This window comes from Exophiala bonariae, assembly GCF_035927105.1.
Source record: "Exophiala bonariae strain CCFEE 5792 chromosome Unknown scaffold_1, whole genome shotgun sequence".
Lineage (NCBI taxonomy): Eukaryota > Fungi > Ascomycota > Eurotiomycetes > Chaetothyriales > Herpotrichiellaceae > Exophiala > Exophiala bonariae.
In genome coordinates, this window is record NW_027042476.1 from 1,957,545 (window position 1) to 1,977,210 (window position 19,666).

The window sequence follows — 19,666 nt, forward strand, 5'->3', positions numbered from 1 at the left end:
TTGAGCTGTATTCGATCTTGCAAGTCCCACCCCCGGGGCTTTCAATGGGCTCTTCTAGGAGTCAATTGTTACTCCGCGTCGAGCCTCCTTTTGGACAGCCAAAAAAGTTCGTTTGTAGAGGCTTTGATTTACTATCTCTGCTCTCGTAATTAGGTGGATCAGCTTCGCCTTTTTCGCATCCTCGACAACACATACACACGCAAACCCTATCCTCTGAAATCATGTTCCAGATTCTGCTCTTGTGGTACATGATCGAGTCTTGTTCTATGCAGGACTCTACCCATCTTGACCACTAGCAGCGACAGACGCTGGTGTGTTATAGCTCCACACAAGGATAATTCACACATGTTCGCTTCTGGGCGCATTTATCGTCATCTTGCTCCATGAATTGCAGGATGTACATCAGGCCGTTCCAACGTCCTTCATATGTCCGCTAGGGGACTAGCTCTCGGATGTCCAAATGCTAACTCGACATTGGACCACACTTTATGCAGTACTCTGTCCTTATCCTATCTCTGTGGCGGTTGAACTCGTCTTCACCGTCGCGGCATCCTCATTCCCCGGCACTCACCTTAAGCTGGCGATCAGATACGTAGCGCTAATACCACTTCTTGAGACAATTCAACGTGGTTGCCATCGTTGGTGCCCTTTTCCATCATCTCCCAGCTGAACCTCAGATCCAGCAAGATCACTTTTCCGCCCCAAGCATCTCAAGGCTCAACATGTTATGGCGAATCGCCACTCTTCGCATATCTCCTCCGTGATCTTGTAGTCATCGAGCCAGGAACCCCTCATCGAATTCAATGATGACAAAGAATGGAGAAGGACGAATCCAAGGAGACATTTACCAGATCAAAAAGCCCGTTCATATATGACTAAAAACGTTTTTCTTCCTGCTAACGCCATATTGTGGCAGTAGGTCGCTTGAGGTGCAAGGAGAAAGTACAAGTCACTGCCATTAACTCCCCACAAGGCTTGCTGATTGATGCCCTACCGACTGAAATGCGACGAACCCAAGCAAGCTGCCTGCAATGTCAGAAACGCCAAGTGCCATATCCCGAATATCAAGAAGGGCTTCAATGGTCCGACAAACACGAAGTTTATGTATGGTGTCTCTCCCCAGAGTAAACTACGAGAGCTTGGTCCAGATACCACAAATCTATCTTCCAAACCGCTCAGCCTTGCGACGGACAGAAATCCTCGAAGGAGGCCAAGTTTTCCTGAGGGGGAAGATGCTCGTCCACCAGCGCTGGAGACCAAGTCTTCCGTGTCTGAGGTAGGCACTTGGGACAGTTCTCGGTACGATGATCAACCCGGAGCAAGCAATTGGGAGGGCCGTTCGACGCGACCAATCAGGGTTACCGACCATGGAATACCCTTTGTGCGACGAATTTCATCCTCTTCGTCACGTGGATCTACATCAAGGGCTGATGGGTTTTCATTGGCGGAAAGACCAAGAGCAGAACACAAACATCATGTTGCACAGACTCTGCATGCACATATTCCACACACAGAATTTCCCTTACCTCAGGGAGTCATCGACGAGAGTTCAGATCTACTGATATTCTACGTCAATGTTCCCTGTCGCCAGAACTCCGTATTTGATGGGCCGAACAATCATTCGATGGCTGATTGTCCGATGGATGAATGAGTCCCCACCTATCCTCAATTGTGCTTTTAGTATGTCAGCTAGAGCTCTGGTGGCACGACGCCCAGATATTCTACAAGAGACTATCCGTTACCATAGGCGGCAGTTGGTTATCTGTTTGACATCATCACGAATCTTACACAACAACCTGCCTCAGATACCATAGAGCCTTCGAGCCGGTCTGCAGAAGGTTCAGTAAATCAAATCAAGCAAGCGGTGTTGGCATCAATCCAGCTGGGGATCTCTTCGATGAGTTCACCACCTTCTGTTATCTGGGAATCCTGGAACATAGTCTTTGAACCCATGCAAACAGTGCATCTTTGGGGAGTCCTTGGACTGACTTGGCCATAGTCATGGCTCGGACCGTCCGATCTGGGGGTACAGCAGCTTCGGCGATGGACCCCGTCAACGTCGCCAGGGCGCGATATGTGGGCTGCAAACGCACGCGTAACAATGCCACGGCGGCGCTCATGGACTCGTTTGGACATTGCCAGCTGCTGCTGCGCGAGGTCTGGAGTCGCTTGGATGCCGTTGTGGATCGCCAGAACCTCGACCTCGGTGTGGGAGGTGCTGGGCTTGGGGCTGGGCCGGACGGTGAGCAGCGTCCGCTTGTATTGCTCCATTGGTTGGATTTTATGACTGAATGTCGTCTGGAAACTGTTTACGGGTGATATGGTCTCTCAAGCATCTACCAACTTCCCCCAGGAACAGGCCGAAAAGGCATCTTGTAAGTTCCGTCTCTTTCGGGCCTTTCTCGAACGGATGAATTGATGAATGATCGAATGATCGCATGAATCTAAGGACTGCATCTGATTTAATGATTAACTGATATACCGATACGTTATCCTGTTCTCAGGAGCAAGTCTTTTAGGTGTTCCCGAATTCTTGGTTATCTGCTCCTACTTACATGTCCATCCCTCCCTCTTCTAACTAGAAGGACCAATCAACCCATACCTGAGGCGACATGGATCGTAGCGAGAGCAATACAACCCCTGCCAAATCTCGCCTGGGACTTCGGACAATTTGAATGGAAACCAAAACGTAACATGCAAGGACAAGGCTAACTAGGGCGCCGTGAAGGACCGGTTTCGATCGACATCGAGGTGGTCGGCGCGGACTCGGGCTGTGAAAGGGTTTTTTTGTGCTCAGGCTCATCATACCTACCTAGCCTCACACGGAGCAAGAAGAGCGGGTGGTTATTTGGCTAGGAAGCTATATATTGTATTGTGTGCGCACGGAACTCGGGATCACGAGGATAGCATGGCCTATATGGTGGACGAAGTGTTTGTCCACTGCAGTGTACCTAAAGTACTTGCTTGACACAAGTATGTGCTATATATACCCATGGGGGGGGGCATTGGATTCTAATCTGCTGTGTTGCAGAAATTGTTGAGCCATGACTAAAGTGGTACCTTGGAAGGAGTTGTTGGATAATTAAATGTTGCAAGAGAATGATATTCCACACAATACTTCGGATGGATGTGTTAAGACTTGCATGATCATTTGCACACGCCAGGCAATGAGATTGCTTAGGTTTATTATTATTACAGATTAAAGATTAAAGTACTAATGTCCGCGGGAGATGTATTTCTCCTATTTCATCCATGAGAGTTCTCAGGCCTCTCGCTCTTTTCGCCTTGCTTCGCTAGATGCGCTCTATTATTTCTAGGTCGATCCAATATTCAATCACCCACATTTATCCTTGTCGTCATCATCACTCAGCTCATTTGGCGTTTGCAATAGTGTTGCAAGAACGAATGTATTCGCTACGAATCTCCAGCCATTGATTCGTTTGATGAAGGATAAAGTGATTCTTCCGGTCCTTCCGGTTCTCAACAACGGAAATTGGTCACACTCGGGAGGTACCACTTCCTTGTGCGGACTTTTTCAGGTGCATTTTCCACTCTGCTCTGGCAATCCGCATGAGAAGATCTGGATCCTGAATAGGGATCCAGCTTGTAAGGACTTTCATACCATTCTCGAAATCCGAAGAGAGAAGGATATCGCGCATGCCGTCAATTAGTGCCGCTGATGTCGCATGGAGAATATCGAGAGTGGTGCCAAAGTTGTGATCACCACTATCTGGTTCTGCTATGGACGTTGGTGCTTTGGATGTGGAAGGACGAGCGATGGGGGAAGTATCATCGCCAAGGAGCATAAAGACGTCCCATACACGGAGCTGAGCAGGGAAAGGGATGGTGTAGTTGAAGAGGGTCAAGTACCAACGTGTGCCATAGGCTGTTGGGCCAATGTTGAGCTCATCCTGGTGTTGGAAAAATAATCAACGGGAGTCTCCCAATCATAAGAGCAAATTATGTTTCAAACTGAAGCAACATCGGACAGGTGAACTTACCAACTTTGTTCCCACCTCCCCCTTTCCCAGCCACTGCGTCTCAAAATCATTGAGAGCACTCATGAGACCACCAAAACCATGTTTGTAGAGTGCCTCGAGGCCCCGCAACTCCCACATCCTCGCAAGCATTACAAAACTCATTTCTTCATCATAGTATGCGAGTAGAGTGACGGCCAAAGCTGCCATGCCTTGAACATATCCTGTTTCTGCGAAATGCAGAGACATGGCATGAAGCACGCGGAACAGGAGCCGCTGTCCACCACGATACCGACGCCGAAACATGATATGGGAATTGATGGTGCGCGGTACGTCAATGTCAATCTGTACATCATCCGGAGATGGTTGAGATTGGTAAGTGTGGAAGAAGGCTATCAATTCGGAATCTGGAAGCGAAGTCTTATGTTTCGATGCCGAGGTGGTCAAAAAGCTATGCCATGCAGTCGCCCTCCACTTGTCTGGGATACCTTTCCAGGCCCTTTCAACGAGTTTAGAAGATGAGGTGTCGAAAGTATATGCACCAGTCGAACCGCTTCCACCACCAACGATGGGCAAACCGGTTTTGGGATCCTTGGCCGGGGCAACCGGCCGTGCCATTCTCCGCCATTTCTCTTCTCGTTCAATCTCTTTGCGACGGGCACGGGCATCCTCGATATGAACATGACCATCCTCAATTACGGATTGAGCACTAGTTGGGAGTGTCAACATGTCCATTGCAGAATCCATGAGACGCTTGTTCCGAGAACCAGGTATTGGGACCCGGGAAGAGGTGCTCCTTCGACCCTGCGATAGGCTCGTGTGGGCACTTTGCGAACTGGTCGGCCGAGGCGGTGTTTGTTCGTGGGTGTGCTTGCTGTGCCCAGATTTGGTACTTGGTGTCCGACGGAGGGTTAATTTTCGTCGTGGTGTTTCGGAGGCCAGCTGTAGGCTTGTAGAAACACGAGTCAAACGTTGAGCCTTGGGATCCTCGGCCCCATCGACAGGGTTGGTAGGTGCTCTGGCCAGAATGAAGCCATAACGATCGACATCTGCATTACCAATGTCTTTCCAATCTTCTAAGCCACCGGCCAATTCAAGTTCTTCTCGGGTGGGAGCCAAAGATGCAATTCCTGAGGTAGATGCGGTCATGCTCGGGTGTCTCGAAATGTCGACGTCGTCGTTTATGTCAGTGGTTGATGTGGCTCTTGACAGAGACGGAATGCTCATGCTTTGGTTATCAGTGGATAGTGTCTGTTGCCACCGAGCTCCCATCTTAGTGGCTAGGTTGGTGTTGGACTCAGTTGGGTTTTGGTCATCCGTACCCGCGGCGTAGAAGCTCCGGACCTTTTCCGAGAGCATTTCCTCGTCTGCGGAGAGTACCTTGGCCTGCGGCCTTTCTTGTAATGACCGAGCGGTCGGGGGAGGTCTTGTCGTCACAGGTTGAGGGGTTCTGAGGTCCATATTGGTTGTGTTTGGATCTTCCTTCCTCTCGTCGTCGATGATAGGGGCAAGATTAGGTGAAGGCTTCCTGTTGGATTGATTTAAGCGTTTGCCATCAATCAACATGCTTCCTCTTTTGGAGAACTCGATACTGCTCGAGGAGAGATCGTCTGCGAAGCCACCAGTAGGAATATTGATATCCAATGATATTCCTTTAGAGCCCAGAAAAGAGTCTTGTGTATTCCCATCCGCGTCTTTGGTCGCAGGTCTCGAGTCTGACCACCTCCCGTGATCCGGTTGGAATTGCTGCTCGTTGACTCGAATATGAGGGATGCTGACGGCTGCGGAGGTCAGACTACTGATCGTAGGAGATTTGGTGGTGTTGAGACTTGTCTGGGAATCTCGAACGGAGGTTGAGGAGGTAGTGTTGGTGCGAATAACGTCTCCATCCTGTGCGGACGCGTGAGAAATCAATTTCCTATTGGATGAGGCAAACGCGGTGTCCCCTGTTGCAATTGTTGGAGAGGAAGACTGGCGGTCGGATGCATCCGTGTCCAGGTCAGGGATTTGATGCAAAGAGGTAGAACTTAGCAGGCGGACAGGTGGCTTGGAGGGTGTAGTGGCCCCATATGGTAGGCCTTGGAGATTGAAGTCGAACTGGGAGATGGCGTTGGACGGTGAGGTTGCAGAAACCTTCGGAGAGGCAGCGACACTGGACTGGGACTTGGTGCGTATGCTCATGCCCATGGTCGCCCAAGTCCCGATGGTCGACTCGTGCCTACTACGACTAAGCGTAGTGATGAACGGTAGTGGTGGTGCGGAATGATGGGCGCAGTCAAGGACAGGGACAGGGACGAGGCCGGGGAAGTGAAGGGAGGCATGGGTTTGATTGGAGATTACTTCTGCAGGAGGAGCAGTCCGACTCGGGGTGAGTTGCGCGACAATATCTTTGTTACCACGCGTTATTTGCTGCTGTCTTGTCGTGGCTTGTTTGCGTAGCAAGTGTATGACTTTTGGTCGCGTTGGAAAAAAAATGTATGTGTATTGACCATGACCTCCTTAAGTTCTGTTCTGGGTCTAAAAAGCCCAGAAAGGGACATTTGACGACGTCATGGGTATTTGTCAAGCGAGACGAGTTAAAGTGGACATTGACACCTGCCAGTGCATGGCTATCCTTTATACGGTGCAGGTCTATCCATGGACATGAAAGCTCGGACAGAGTATCCTTGGAGCAGACGAGACACAGGTTGTATGTTGTATCATACGGCGGCGACGATAGGTATCTTTGGTGGTTCAAATTGTGCTACCACGAGCGTCTTGGCAGGCACTTTCTGAGGTACTTGGATACTTAGGTAAGTACGGGTAGGTACCTACCTAGAGGTAGGTATTGAGTTAGGGGCACCTGCAAGCGAACAGAGAACAAGGCCCCTGCGGGATGGTGGCTGAACCCCTACTGGGTGCCTACCTAACTAAGGCAGTTAGACCCCTAAGTAAGTCTAATGAGGACAGACGCTCAGCCTTATAAGTTACGAGTCAGTGATAGCCGCCGCCCGGAGTACCTTGGACTTTAAGTTAGGAGTGCCTGCTGGGACAAAGCACAGATTGGGAAGCCAAGAGCCCACCAGCCTGAACCACCATGACTCTTGTATTCCTTCAAAATTCATATCCCGACTCTCTTGACCATCGCTGGGCACCATTCCACACCGCTGTTGCTTCAGTTGCACGACCTCCACGTGCCAACGTGACCTGGCTACTCTTGCGTGAGAACAGGAACAGGCTACCAGGATGACTCCGGGCTTAGCAATTCTACACGTCGGCTCGCGGCCAGGCGTGTTGATTCTTCCTTCAGAAACGCTACTTCGAAGCCGAGTTTTTGAGGCTCCAGCTGAAGCCGACCATCAGCCACCGAATCTGGTGGGGCTGCTGAACACCCTGCATCAGGCTACTAACTAATCCAATACCTCAAACACTTGCTCATTCGAGCTCGCCGGTTCTACTGACTGCATTCGTCGGACAACTCGCCATATGTCCCATCCTGGTTCGCTCTAGACTTCGTGTTCCTGCCGATGCCCATCCCGTGGCTTGCGCAGTCCTCTGCGAATTCACCAAAACTACCTACCCGTTGTGCAAACTCTTACCGACACCTTCGACGTTCGGCCCGCAGCTTCAGTGCTGTTGCTCTGACACGCTGGTTTTTCCAGGCGGTTCTACCGTTGGAAAGCGTTCAATGGCGAGGTATAGGTAGGTTACTGTGTGGTAAAGTGTCGACAGTATGACTATGTTGAGGTTTGTCTCATTGTGACTTTTCTGTGCATCAATCATGCAAGTCTCACTTCCGTCAATATATGCACTCTTTTCTGCTCATTGCAGACACGCTTCTTTGTACTCAGCTAAAGCATGAATTGATTGTGCCTCCCCTTCACTTCTATCACAACTCTATCAACCAGAATGGCTACTGAAACCATATCCATTGAGAAAAATCAATCACGGGTGGACGAAATCGCCCTTTCAATCTCTCCAGCCTCCATCACAGCCGGAAGCGAAGCTAATGCTATGGAGGCTTTCAAGCCCAATTACCGATTCTGGCTTGTGTTTCTTGCTTTCGCTGTTCTCACATTGATGGTTGCCATCGACTCGACCTCGCTATCCGTGGCACTCTCTATCATTGCCCAAAAGCTCCACGGCACGGCCATCGAAGCCTTCTGGGCAGGCACATCCTTCCTGTTGGCCAGTACTGTGTCTGTCCTCTCCTCTGCTCTCACTTTTTAACAGACTTGCTTATCTTTCATCCAGATTCCAACCGAGCTTTGCTTCTTTCAGTCACATCTTTGGACGCCGACCCTTAGTGTATACTTCGTTAATTCTTTTCCTACTTGGCACCCTCATCGGTGCCACTGCCAAGGACTTCACGCTCCTTCTGGTCGGGAGATCAGTGCAAGGTGTAGGAGGCGGAGGTATAGTCTCCTTGACAGATATCATCATTACCGACCTCGTTCCTCTGCGTCTTAGGGGTAACTATGTTGGAATCATCTCAAGTCAATGGGCCATCGGCTCCGTAATGGGACCTGTGATCGGTAATGTTCTCCATCACTCCTTGTGCTGGTAACAATGGCTGACACTAACTCCGCAGGGGGCGCTTTCGCTCAAAAAGGGTTTTGGCGAGGTATCTTTTACCTGAATCTCCCTTTCATAATAGTAGGCTGGGTCATGGTCTTTCTGTTCTTAGAACTCAACATCATCTCCTCACCACTGGCCTCAAAACTTCGTCGGGTCGACTTCATCGGCACTCTCCTCTTTGTGGGTGGCACAACATCCTTCCTTCTCGGCCTTTCTTGGGGTGGTGTCTTACACCCTTGGACTTCCGCACAAACGCTTGTTCCAATCTTCGCCGGAGTGGCTTCAATCATGTCGTTCGTCATCTATGAAGCAAAGCTTGCCAGAGAGCCACTCATCCCATTATCTCTATTTGATACCACAACGGCCAATGTTGCATACCTCATCGATGCCTTGCACGGCTGTATACTCTGGTGCTTACTCTACTATCTACCCCTCTACTTTGAGGCCGTTCAGGGATACCGCCCCATCATTGCAGGTGTGGCACTCTTCCCAGAAACCTTCACGGTTGCGCCACTCGCCATCATCACAGGCTGTTTGGTTAGCAAAACAGGGAAATACCGGTGGGCAATTCTATCTGGATTCGCCTTGACAACAGTTGGAGTCTTCCTCAACTTGCGTCTCGATATCAACACCAGCATACCTGCATGGATATTCCTGACCACGGTCTCTGGTATAGGACTGGGCATGCTATTCGGCAGCATGGAATTTGCAGTCCAAGCCGCCAGTTCTGACGAGGACCAAGCATTTGCCGTTGCCACCTTCTCTTTTTTCCGCACCTTCGGCCAAGCAATAGGTGTGGCGGTGGGAGGAGTGGTATTCCAGAATCAAATGATGAAGAACCTGCGAGGAAGCAAATATTTTGCCGCAGACGCTCGCGAGCTAGCCAAAGATGCAGCAGCCTTGGTCCAGTTGATCAAAGACACTGCCGACACCGAGCAAAAGCTGGAACTACGTCTGGCGTATATGAGATCCTTGAGGACGATTTTCATCGTGCTGGGTGCCATTTCCTTCATATCCTTCTTGCTGTCCTTCTTCATCAGAGATTATGATATGGATCGTGCTCTCACGGGCCACCAAGGCTTCAAAGAGAAGCTGAGCCCTCAAGATGAGGAACAAACAATCATGGTGGCGAACGAGCAAATACCAAATATCTAGAAGATTAGGTGTCCTCTACAAACTCCAATACAGTATTTCAATCCACCTCCACCTTCAAGTGAAACTTAGTCGGGTCCATCACGCTCTAAGGAGATCGTAGATTTATGTGACGCTCATACTTGATCCTTCGAAAATCTGTTTCTGACATCCTATCGTCATCAGAAGCACTGGGTGTTAGCACCTCCCTGCCCGGTTGACTACAGCTTATGAGGGCATACGGTACTTCCCAGTCACATCTTGCGACGACTTCTCTTCTCTCAGTCGAGATGACTGCCGAGAGTGCATGCAATGCGTTTTGGGTGGCAAAAGCGTTACTTACGGGTAGTATATGCACCCTCGCAATGATATTGTTCCCCACGGTCGCCCAAGTTTTTTATGCTTGAGGCCACTTTCTTGCGTTTGCACTCACCTCTCGACAGTCATCTTTCATATCGTAAAGACAAACACATCCCGGACGTCCGACGAGTTGCTGCTGCTGCTGCTGTTGCGCTCGTAGTGGCGGAGTGTCTTGTCTTGGCCACTCAGGCTCGTTGGTTTCGGTGTTTTCGCGATTCTGTTCTCATTTAGTTGCTCCTCTTGCCTTTTGTACAAGCATTTGCTATGCCATGCCCAGAAGCAAGACATGTGTAATAGGCGGGTGCGATAGGTTCGAGAGAAGCAGGCCTGCACCTCCCCTGTCGGTGTGTTGCCGACTCTGATAGTGTTCCTTCCTCATCGATATAGTGGGAGATGGGAGCCGACACTCACCTTCCCCCTTGTGATCCTGCCGTAGAACCAAGTAGGCCTACTCTTGTGTCTCCTGCCCTCTCCGTTCTCTGCCCTTCTTCCATCTCTTCAATCACGATTCTTCCCAAAAGTCCCACAAACACCCTCTGCATCGTTGTCTCTCGTCTGTCGTTCCGTCTTCTCTTTTCTCCCCTTTCTTCACCGTGCTACTCCATTCAACCCAGAGCTCTCCGTACTTCCCAATTCTCAGCTCGTGCTTCATCGCACATTAGCACGAAGGAACATCCAAGCACCTAGGATAGGTCAGCACCGCTGGGAAATAGTGTCTTTTTCATGCCAAAAAGTGCTTCAGCTAAAAATCCCTAGCTTCACTTTGCCCAAAATATGCTACCAGCCCGTTGACTCCTGTCGTCTCCCAGCAGATCACTAGCAGTACTTGAAGTCAGAAATGCCAGTTGCCACAAAGTGCAACTCAAGACCTGGGTTCATCATTCTTCAAGAAGCATTCATTGTGGGTTCAATCCTCACTCAGTCAATGAAGGCGGCGAAGGATCTCTGAGCCAGGGTGCAGTGATGAGGAACCTCGCAGACCGGAGGGTAACCTTGTTGTCTTGTGACTAGATATATACCCGCATCTGAAGTCAGAACAATTGCAACGCACTAAGTGCTAACTGCAGTTCATCATTCTTCACACATGCAATCATTGGTGGGTCCCATCCCCACTCAGTCGGTGAAGGCCCCCGAAGGAAATATGATCCACGAAGCAATGATGAAGGGCAAGAACTGGAGATGGCTGCGAAAGATGGCGACTCTTGAAACATCTGGGTGCATGACCTTTTTGTATGCTAGGTTCATCCTCGATTCTCAAAGCTTTTCCTTTGGCAAATCGTCATACTTTCATATGGGGTACTAACTTTGCAAGACGGAAATGCCAACATTGTACGGAGTAGTATATAGACTCAAGGGGTGTGGAGGGTGCCGCAGCTGTCGTATGCCACTCCTGGGTAACGATGGTTCAAACCCACTTTTTTTTTTGGCTCACAACGAGAAGCAGCTTGCTAGAATTTGATTCAATGTAACTTGAAAATCTTTGAGACTTGGTCCAGATGTTGAGAACTCTCCGTTTATGAGGGCCATTGGGCTTCGCGAGACTTCTTGATTTGACTCTGAGAACCCGCCTACCATTCAAGCTTTGGACGCCTTAATATCAAGGTCAAACAGGCGATAGCATTTTGGCAATCCTTGGATGCTCCTATCTGTCGATGGCTACGGAGGAAATATACTGGTTCGAACAAGAGTGAAATCAGTAGAAAGTGAAGGCTAAGTGGGCGACACACGGTTAGGCATCTATGGCTGATGCCCAAAATGGGCACTCTTTATTCCAACAGGCTTTTGCGAGTGGGCACTTAGACAGCGCTCCACTCCTTGTCGTCGTGTTGAGACGCACGTGAGCTCCGGGTACATATCTCAGTAGGAGCGAGATGTCTGATTTATCTTTATTGATCTCGGGGTGTCAGATTAAGGGCAAGACGACAACGCCAACCTCGACCTTGATAAAGCTGACTCTACAAGGATACCAAAGAAGTACGGTTGCAGTATCTCAAGTTCTTGGCAAGACCTTAGATTAGGGAACCTAGCCTCTTCAGGAGCCTGAACCGCTATCGGCATGGCCCAGGTGGGAAACGGTGCCGGATCGTCACGGTTCGGCTGGTTGCTTATCTCAAATTTCATTCCTTTGTCTTTCTTTGCGGAGTGAGCACATCATCAGATCAATATTCGCGCACCTATGTGTCGGTCCGTCATGAGGTGACCCATGCTGGTACTTGGGTAGGGTCCGGTCTGGAAGATACACTGTGGTCCATCAAGGAATATCAATGCATGTTGAATACCTACGGTATCTGCGGGCGGCATCCTGCGCTGCTTCATACCATCTTATGACCCAATGACCAATGTCCACATCGGCTTCAGTCCGCTATCACGGCTCGACCGAACAGGAAATGCATCCTAGGTCTCCGAGTTGGAGGGCCGACCCTGCAGGTCCTCAAACTACCTGTTCATCATGCAAATTCTAGGGCAATAGTAAGTCAGTAATTTGGAACTCCAACTTTATATAAAAAGGCCTTGAGATCTAGGGAAAGTCAGTACCGTCTTCTGTGCCAACCGACTGGTCAATGCAGACTTATATCCGACTTACGAACAGTATGAAGCTAGAATACAACATTCCACAAGGCTGTACAAATTCTCTACCCTGGGGTTTCTCCACACCAACAATATGCCTGTGGGAACCTATCAACATTGAAATATCTCTCGAAGATGACGATATGGATATGGTGGGACTCGAAACTCGGCTGCGCCTCATTGGCGCCATTCACCTAGACCGATATCAATCTGTGGTTCGGCATGGCACTGTTGAATTTACGGGTGTTCACGTTCATACAGATGAAATCCTCAATATCTCCAAGAGCGTCGTCCTCAAAACTAGGAGGACTTCCACCACCATTGATCTCACATCTCTCGGTGTGGATGTCTCACAACTTCCGTCATCGCTCGATATCGTCGGCCACTCCTCCCGTGATGAAGATCAATTACTTTCCACTGAAGCTCCAATGCAGAAACTTTCGGTAAGATACAGATTGAGCGTGGAGACGCCTTCGAAGCACGGCCGCAAAAAGCATTCACAGCGAGAACTTCGGGTGTTAGGGACGAGTCTGAGCCAGCGGGAATGTCGTCTCGAAGTCGCCATGCTCTGGCCTAAAGCAGGCTACTCCGATACGTTGTCTTTGCAGCAGAGTACCAAGCACTTGCAATTCTTAAAGTTGCCATGTTCCTGTCCACCAGCCCCAAGGTCTCTCGTTGTTGATGTGTTGAGCTACGAGCCATTTATAATTCAGCAACAAACAGAATTCGCAACCGCGAAGATCGTACTTGGCCTGAAGTATAGCTTGACAAGTCATGAACAAGGAGTCCCTTCATATCCCTTCATGTCTGCATCCTGGACACTACAGTCTACAACGGAAATGCTGAATCCTCCGTTCAATCACCAAGAAACATCGATAAAGCTTCATGACGCTGTTATACTCAGCGGTGCAAAGCACAAGATCACCAGCTCAAACTGGCACCAAGCCAAATCCGAGGCCGATGAAGTGGAATGGACAGATAAGCAGGAACTGTGCTTGGCTGCCCCGATACGCCGATTCTTCGCCCCGACCTTCTTTAGCGATAAACTTCAACACACTTACAACCTGAAATTGAAGATGTGTTCTCGCTTACCTGGGGGTATTTTTGGTCACCGAACCCAGAGTATGGAATTCAACCTGCCAGTCACGGTGGTTAACGAAGCTCCAGGCTATGGTAGTGACCAGTCGCCTCCTGGGTACGAGTGTTAAGGGAGTGAAGAGATATCTTTTCGAAATGGACATGGATCGGACTTCCATTGTGTTCATTTAAGCGAGATAAATTTTGACCTCCCCCCCCCTCCCCCCCGAGTTGTTCTGTGAGTCCGCTCATATCCTAGTATTTTACTTTCTTTCAAATCCTGACAATTCTAAAGAATGAGCACACCTCCCAATCTGAACTGCATAGGTAGCAGAAAATTGGTCTCGCACTATTGTTTCCACAGCTGGATTTAATGCTCCCTTGTTCCATTCGATCCTATGTCTCATCAAGCCGGAACATCCGCTTCCTTGACTATCTCAACAGTAGCATCCGTCCGACCATCCCCAGACTCGGAACCAGGCGCGATCTTGGTAGGAACATCAGCAACTCCCACCTTATCATTATCATTAGCAGCCGCAGCCGCAGCCTCAGCCTTCAAACGCCTCGCGCGCCCATCACGGCTCTCGCTCTTCGGATCAAAATAAGGCTTCTCGCCAAACACCGTCGTGCGAATCCCGCGTCTCGGCGCCTCATAACTTCCCGGAATGACACGGTGCACCGTGGCGCGATTGTCCCAGAGGGCGACATTACCGACGTCCCACTTCCAGCGCACGGCGTGATCGTCGGCAGAGTGCAAATGCAAGTCAAAGAAGTCGAGCAACTTGTCGGACTCGCGCTTCTTCAGCTCGGCGAAGCCCGTCACGAAGCCCGGGTTCACGTTCAAGGCCTTCAGGCCCGTGACGGGATGCGTGCGCACGGCGGGATGATGGGTGTCGATTGGTGGGCGGTTCGGTCCGACACCCCACAGGTCCAGGATGGTGTCGTACTGCAGACGCGACGTGTGCACGGCGTGCAGGCCGTCGACGAACCGCTGCATGTGCTCGCTCAGCGCGTCGTACAGCCCGTACTGGCTGACCCAGGCCGTGTCGCCGCCGACGGGCGGATGCTCCTCCATGCGCAGCAGCGAGTACGACGGCGGGTTGAGCTCGAACGACGTGTCCGCGTGGAAGTCCCCCGACGGCCACGGCGTGTAGCTCGCGATCTCGCGATGATCCTCCGTGCTGCCTTTGATGATGACGTGGCGTTGCGTCTTCTGTGCCGGATGTCGGTCCAGTGTCCCGTAGTGCTCGAAGAGTGCTTCCTGGCCCGCTGTCGTCAGGTCCTGGTTCCGGAAGAATACCACGCCCCGCTCGGAGACCAGTAGTGCCAGTTCATCTAGTTGTTGTGGGGTTAGCTGGGAGAGTTGGATGTTTTCGAGGATGGTGCCGATTGACTCCGTCAGGTCGGTACGTTTGGCTCCAGTGGCGAAGAGGGCTTTCTTTTCGGGATCTGCGAATGAGGCTCGGTCTTTGGAGGGGGTGATTTCTGAGCGGATCGCTTCTGGTGGGATGTGTTCTTTAATCTTTGCGTTGAAGTGTGGGTGGATGGTGATGGGAAAGCCAGAATCTGGCGAGATATGCTTGCGCGATTCGAGGTGGGCCATGCTGATTCCTGCTTCGGGTTGGTATCTTTGGCTTTTGTTAAATTGCTAGGTGACCTCGTTAGAGGTAATGTCGATTTATCTATGTTTTTCTAGAAGATTATTGACTGAGAAGGCAGCGTAGATAGTAAGAAATGCAACAAGATCAGATCTAAGAATGCTGGGACTCTTCCTTGGCGGGTATGACTGCACCTCGTCCTATCATGAATTTGAATGTGGTGCAATATAAATGGTCTTATCGTCCTTGAATTGAATGATGTGTCTTTGAGGATGAATGGGCAACGTTGATTGGTGAGCGATGTAGATCGCGTCACATTTCCCTGAGATCGCGTCAAATGCTACGTATTTCAAGATGAGGTAAGCGAAGGCAGGTCACAAATGATGAATGAAAAGGCTGGAGATACAACTGTGTAGAAGAAGAATTATTATTGACCTAAGGCTCAAGTTGTTATGATTGTCATCTAACTAAGTATGTGAGGCTTTTGCTTTCCATTGTCTCCAATCTCATTGCCCCTTTATGTCATTCATTGCATAGTGGTAAGTCTATCGGCCAGTACAGTTAAACGTTCCGTGCTGCTCTGATCTGCTTCGCATTTCTTTCCCCGGTGTACAGCTGTCCACAAATTGTCGAAGTTGCTTTGCTATGCACAGAATATCGATTGTGACTGAGAAGAGACCAATGGGCAATTGGCTTGTCGGCCTAGTCATCATCAGAAAGATCGTCATCCTCGATCTGATGGGGTTTTGTCTGATGGCGCATGCGACCCCAAGGCTCTCGAATGACGCCTGGTAGGAGATAGTCTAGGATGCGAGTGGCGTAGCCCCTACGAGAACAGCAGCACCAAGAGCTCGGTTCTCCATTTCCGCCCAAGTTGATGCGCGTTCACGACAGGGTGTCACAGTTGCAACAGTGCGAGATAGACTGGTGATTTCATCGTTGGTACTTGCAGGAGGCTCCGAGTTCTTTGCAGGTGGGTTCAGACTGCAATCTGGAGACTTGCCAAGTGGAGCTGATCCTGCTGAGGCGATCGCCGTTGTTGTTTTGTTGCTCCCCATTGTTAGTTAGCTCTGAAGTAGTTGCAGGGGTAGCGAACGCTCGCAGATTTGCCGGGACATTGTCGATAGAACTATGCGATTCTGGAATAATGGTAGAGGTAGGCCTCGTGCTCTGGCCATCGTCTTGAGACGTGAGCGGCTCTGGCTTCTTTGCAAAGGCAGATTGCATCACTATGCGATCGTCAGCACTCCTTCCCCAGGGATATGAAAACCATGAAAGGGTTTAATCGACCAGGAGCCATTGTAAAATCACTGGAATGGATCATGACCCTGCCGTAGAGAACAGAAGCTGTCTGATTATGGAGTTGGAGACAGGACATCTGTTGACTTACAAGATTCATCTCTCGAAAGTGGTGCAACAAGTGTGGCGCTCTCCACGGTTTCCAGCAATGAGACACCACCACCGTCATCAGAATCGCTACTGGAGTCACTGCTGTTGTCAGACGTGCTGAAAATGGGAGAATGAGGGAGTTGATCCATCAACAAAAGAAGCGTTCAGAGCAGCAGTTGAGCGATATGGAAGAGGAATGACTTGTTCCACGTTGAAATATAGGAGGGAGCGTGGGAAGCCACAATGGCCAAGAGTTCCAATCGCAGTGAAGGACAAAGTGCGACGACGGTGACGAAGGTGACAATAGTGATTTCAACGACAATAACTCAATAGCTCGTGAGGAGTTCATCGCCGCGGGGTGATAGCAGGGAATTGCGCATCTAGTATTCTCCCGAGCAAGGCTGTGCAAACAAGGAGGTCATTCATGATATTCCACATCTGTCCAAAAACCTCTACGACACCAATGGGGTTGCTTTCTGATTGTCATCATTGAGGGATTCATTGTCTACGGCAAGAAAGATTGTGATGCATGATGGACAGAATGATGGGAAGCCTTGTCCTTTAGAATCAAAGAGCTAGACATGCGAGGTGGTCAAACTAACCCCAGAGTTTCTCCGAGAAAACCTCCACCTACGTCAACGAACATCTGCCTCTGGTGACCATGCCGAAACTCAATTACTCAGATTGACCTGCTGGACGCGGGGCAGAGATGCTTAAGCTGAGACCAAGCTGATTCGGATGTGTTTTTTCCTTAGGCTGCATTTCTCGTAGATTACATCAAGGACAAGAGAGTCGGACCTTTGACATTATTTGTACTCTGCTCTAAATAAACCCGTTACCCAGCCTGGTCCGGGACTCCTGCATCATAATGAGCAGCATACATGGCGGCAACAAGAGGAATATCGACTGGCTAACATTTGGAAAGAAGACCCAAGCCTTTACTCCGAGTCAACTCCTGGAATACAACGCTGCAGGAATCGACCCGTATCTGGTACAGGTTGCTGAACTACTCGGACAACAAATCAGAATCGGTCCAGCTGGTCAGCGCAATCTTGCAAATGCATTTGGAAGCCTTCCGCAATCGGAATTCTTTGGAGAACACATAGGAATTGGCTATTCGAGCGGTCATCCCGCTCGATTGTTGTCGAGTTCTGATGGCGGGTTCATCTTTCTAGGAGTCTGTGCAGCCTTGTTAGAGTATTACTCTGAGGAGGTTACCGCGGGAGTAATCATGGACATGCTGCGGATTTTTGACATCCCACCAAATTTCGCACCAAGTGATGTGCAGTGGCTAACTCTGGTCCGACTTTGCAATGGTGTGTTGGCAACTTCACCCTTCGGATTGTTGATCACCAGGTCGGGAAGCGCTCTGCCCTTGGAGGGTGCCAATGCCAATATTCGATTGATTGTGGATGGTTTGCTGGCTTTGAGTGACCTTGTCAAAGGTGTTGAGCAAACGATTTCGCTGTCAGTCGGCGTGGATGTGTACTGGTTTGCAGCTATTGCAGAGTACATCTTCGGGCTCAGCTATCATGTTGAGCATGAAGCTGGTACGACTTTGGCTGCCTCGCTTGGAGTTGATGTGGCACATGCACAGGTTTACCTGTCAACAAAACCTCCATTGTTTCGACGAGACTCTCCAGATCTACGCCCACTCATCGATCTGTACCCGGACACAACCCCAGTGACGGGCGGACGAGTGGGGTGGGAGAAGCTCTTCCGTTCATGCTTTGGTCGAGCATTTACAGACATCGACAAGCACCTCCTTGCTGATGGTGTTAGTTGTTTGGCAGGGCTAGTGGCAGCAAGTATTGAGCATACAAACAGCGACACCAAGCTCTTCTTCCTGCCTCAAGCAAGCACTGTTCCTGGTCTCTCTGGCTCTGGTCTAGTGGAAACTTTGACGGGTTGGTTTCCCGAGTTAAGACGACTGGCTCCACAGATGGGAAAATACGCCCATGCACCATTTCAAGAAGCACGAGATCGACTCGATGAGGTTACTGCAGCATTGTCAGCAGCCTGTATGTGTAGTTTCTGTGGCAATGCCTCGAGCACATCTACCGATTTCTGCAAACATAGCCTCATCATTTATGTTCTCAATTTAGGACTCGAGATTGCACGCACAGTCGTCATCCCTAACCTGTTCCCTAAACGGTCTGGTATCCTGTCTGCTTACCGTCGACATCACGAACGTCGTATGGATTTCGTGATTAACAACCGAAGACTAGAGAAGGCTGAAGACTTCATGGACAGCATGGCATCATTCATGCCGACACCCAGATCTTTGACCGATGAATGCTGTAACATATTCACAGGCTCGCGGCCTGGGCCCAGGCTGACTGAGGAGACCCTCGCTCTTTCGCATGGCGGGATTTTCGTCACCGTAACAGCTTGGAATCCATCCATCAGGAGATCAGAGGTACGACAACGAGCAGGAGTAGCGGTTTCTAGTGGCGCTTCCCATTTTCAGAGCAGAATAATGCATCAGGCTTTGTGGTCTCCAGGAGTGGGTCAACTGTCATGCAGTGAAAGTCTGGAGGTGTTACGGACCAGACCAAAGGACGTCCAGAGGATTGTGAAAATGAAGGACGGGTATCTTTATTTTTCATTCGTTTTCATTGATGCCAACAAGGAAGAAGAGGCAGAAAGAAATGGTTGGACATTCATGTAGACTAACTAGTAATTGGATGGTGAGTATTGGTTCTTTATTGTCCTTTCTACCTCTCGGAAATGTAGCTTGATCATAACTACATCTGTCATGGACAGCCCGAGAATTGTTACAACGATCTGACATATGTTGATCCTTGAGCCCAAGCTATTAAACCTCACACGAGTCTCCTTTCTCGAGCCTCGGCTATTGCCTGTTCTGCTGAGGCGTCTCCAAAATGATCAACGGGAAACATGTCCCGAGATCAGATCGTTCTCCGCATCACGGTCATTTCCGAGATGCATTTTAAACCATTCTTCTCGAAAGTGTGCTCTTGCAGAAAGTGCAAAATTGAGACAGGC

General features: G+C 49.8%; 5 protein-coding genes across 5 annotated transcripts; 3 read left to right on the top strand and 2 right to left on the bottom strand.

The window, feature by feature from the left end:
- Positions 1-3,497: 3,497 nt before the first annotated feature.
- On the bottom strand, positions 3,498-6,164 carry LTR84_000700 (uncharacterized protein; the record flags this gene model as incomplete). Its single annotated transcript, XM_064844330.1, has 2 exons — positions 3,498-3,911; positions 4,002-6,164. 2 exons carry the CDS (start codon positions 6,162-6,164, stop codon positions 3,498-3,500), a joined length of 2,577 nt encoding a protein of 858 aa, XP_064712190.1.
- Positions 6,165-7,865: 1,701 nt separating this feature from the next.
- On the top strand, positions 7,866-9,689 carry LTR84_000701 (uncharacterized protein; the record flags this gene model as incomplete). Its single annotated transcript, XM_064844331.1, has 3 exons — positions 7,866-8,155; positions 8,211-8,491; positions 8,548-9,689. The coding sequence occupies 3 exons, from the start codon at positions 7,866-7,868 to the stop codon at positions 9,687-9,689; spliced, it is 1,713 nt and encodes a 570-aa protein (XP_064712191.1).
- Positions 9,690-12,616: 2,927 nt separating this feature from the next.
- Positions 12,617-13,801, top strand: LTR84_000702 (uncharacterized protein; the record flags this gene model as incomplete). Its single annotated transcript, XM_064844332.1, has 1 exon — positions 12,617-13,801. One exon carries the CDS (start codon positions 12,617-12,619, stop codon positions 13,799-13,801), a length of 1,185 nt encoding a protein of 394 aa, XP_064712192.1.
- A 275-nt stretch (positions 13,802-14,076) lies between these two features.
- On the bottom strand, positions 14,077-15,273 carry LTR84_000703 (uncharacterized protein; the record flags this gene model as incomplete). Its single annotated transcript, XM_064844333.1, has 1 exon — positions 14,077-15,273. The coding sequence occupies one exon, from the start codon at positions 15,271-15,273 to the stop codon at positions 14,077-14,079; it is 1,197 nt and encodes a 398-aa protein (XP_064712193.1).
- A 2,252-nt stretch (positions 15,274-17,525) lies between these two features.
- On the top strand, positions 17,526-19,328 carry LTR84_000704 (uncharacterized protein; the record flags this gene model as incomplete). Its single annotated transcript, XM_064844334.1, has 1 exon — positions 17,526-19,328. The coding sequence occupies one exon, from the start codon at positions 17,526-17,528 to the stop codon at positions 19,326-19,328; it is 1,803 nt and encodes a 600-aa protein (XP_064712194.1).
- Between the last annotated feature and the right edge of the window lie 338 nt (positions 19,329-19,666).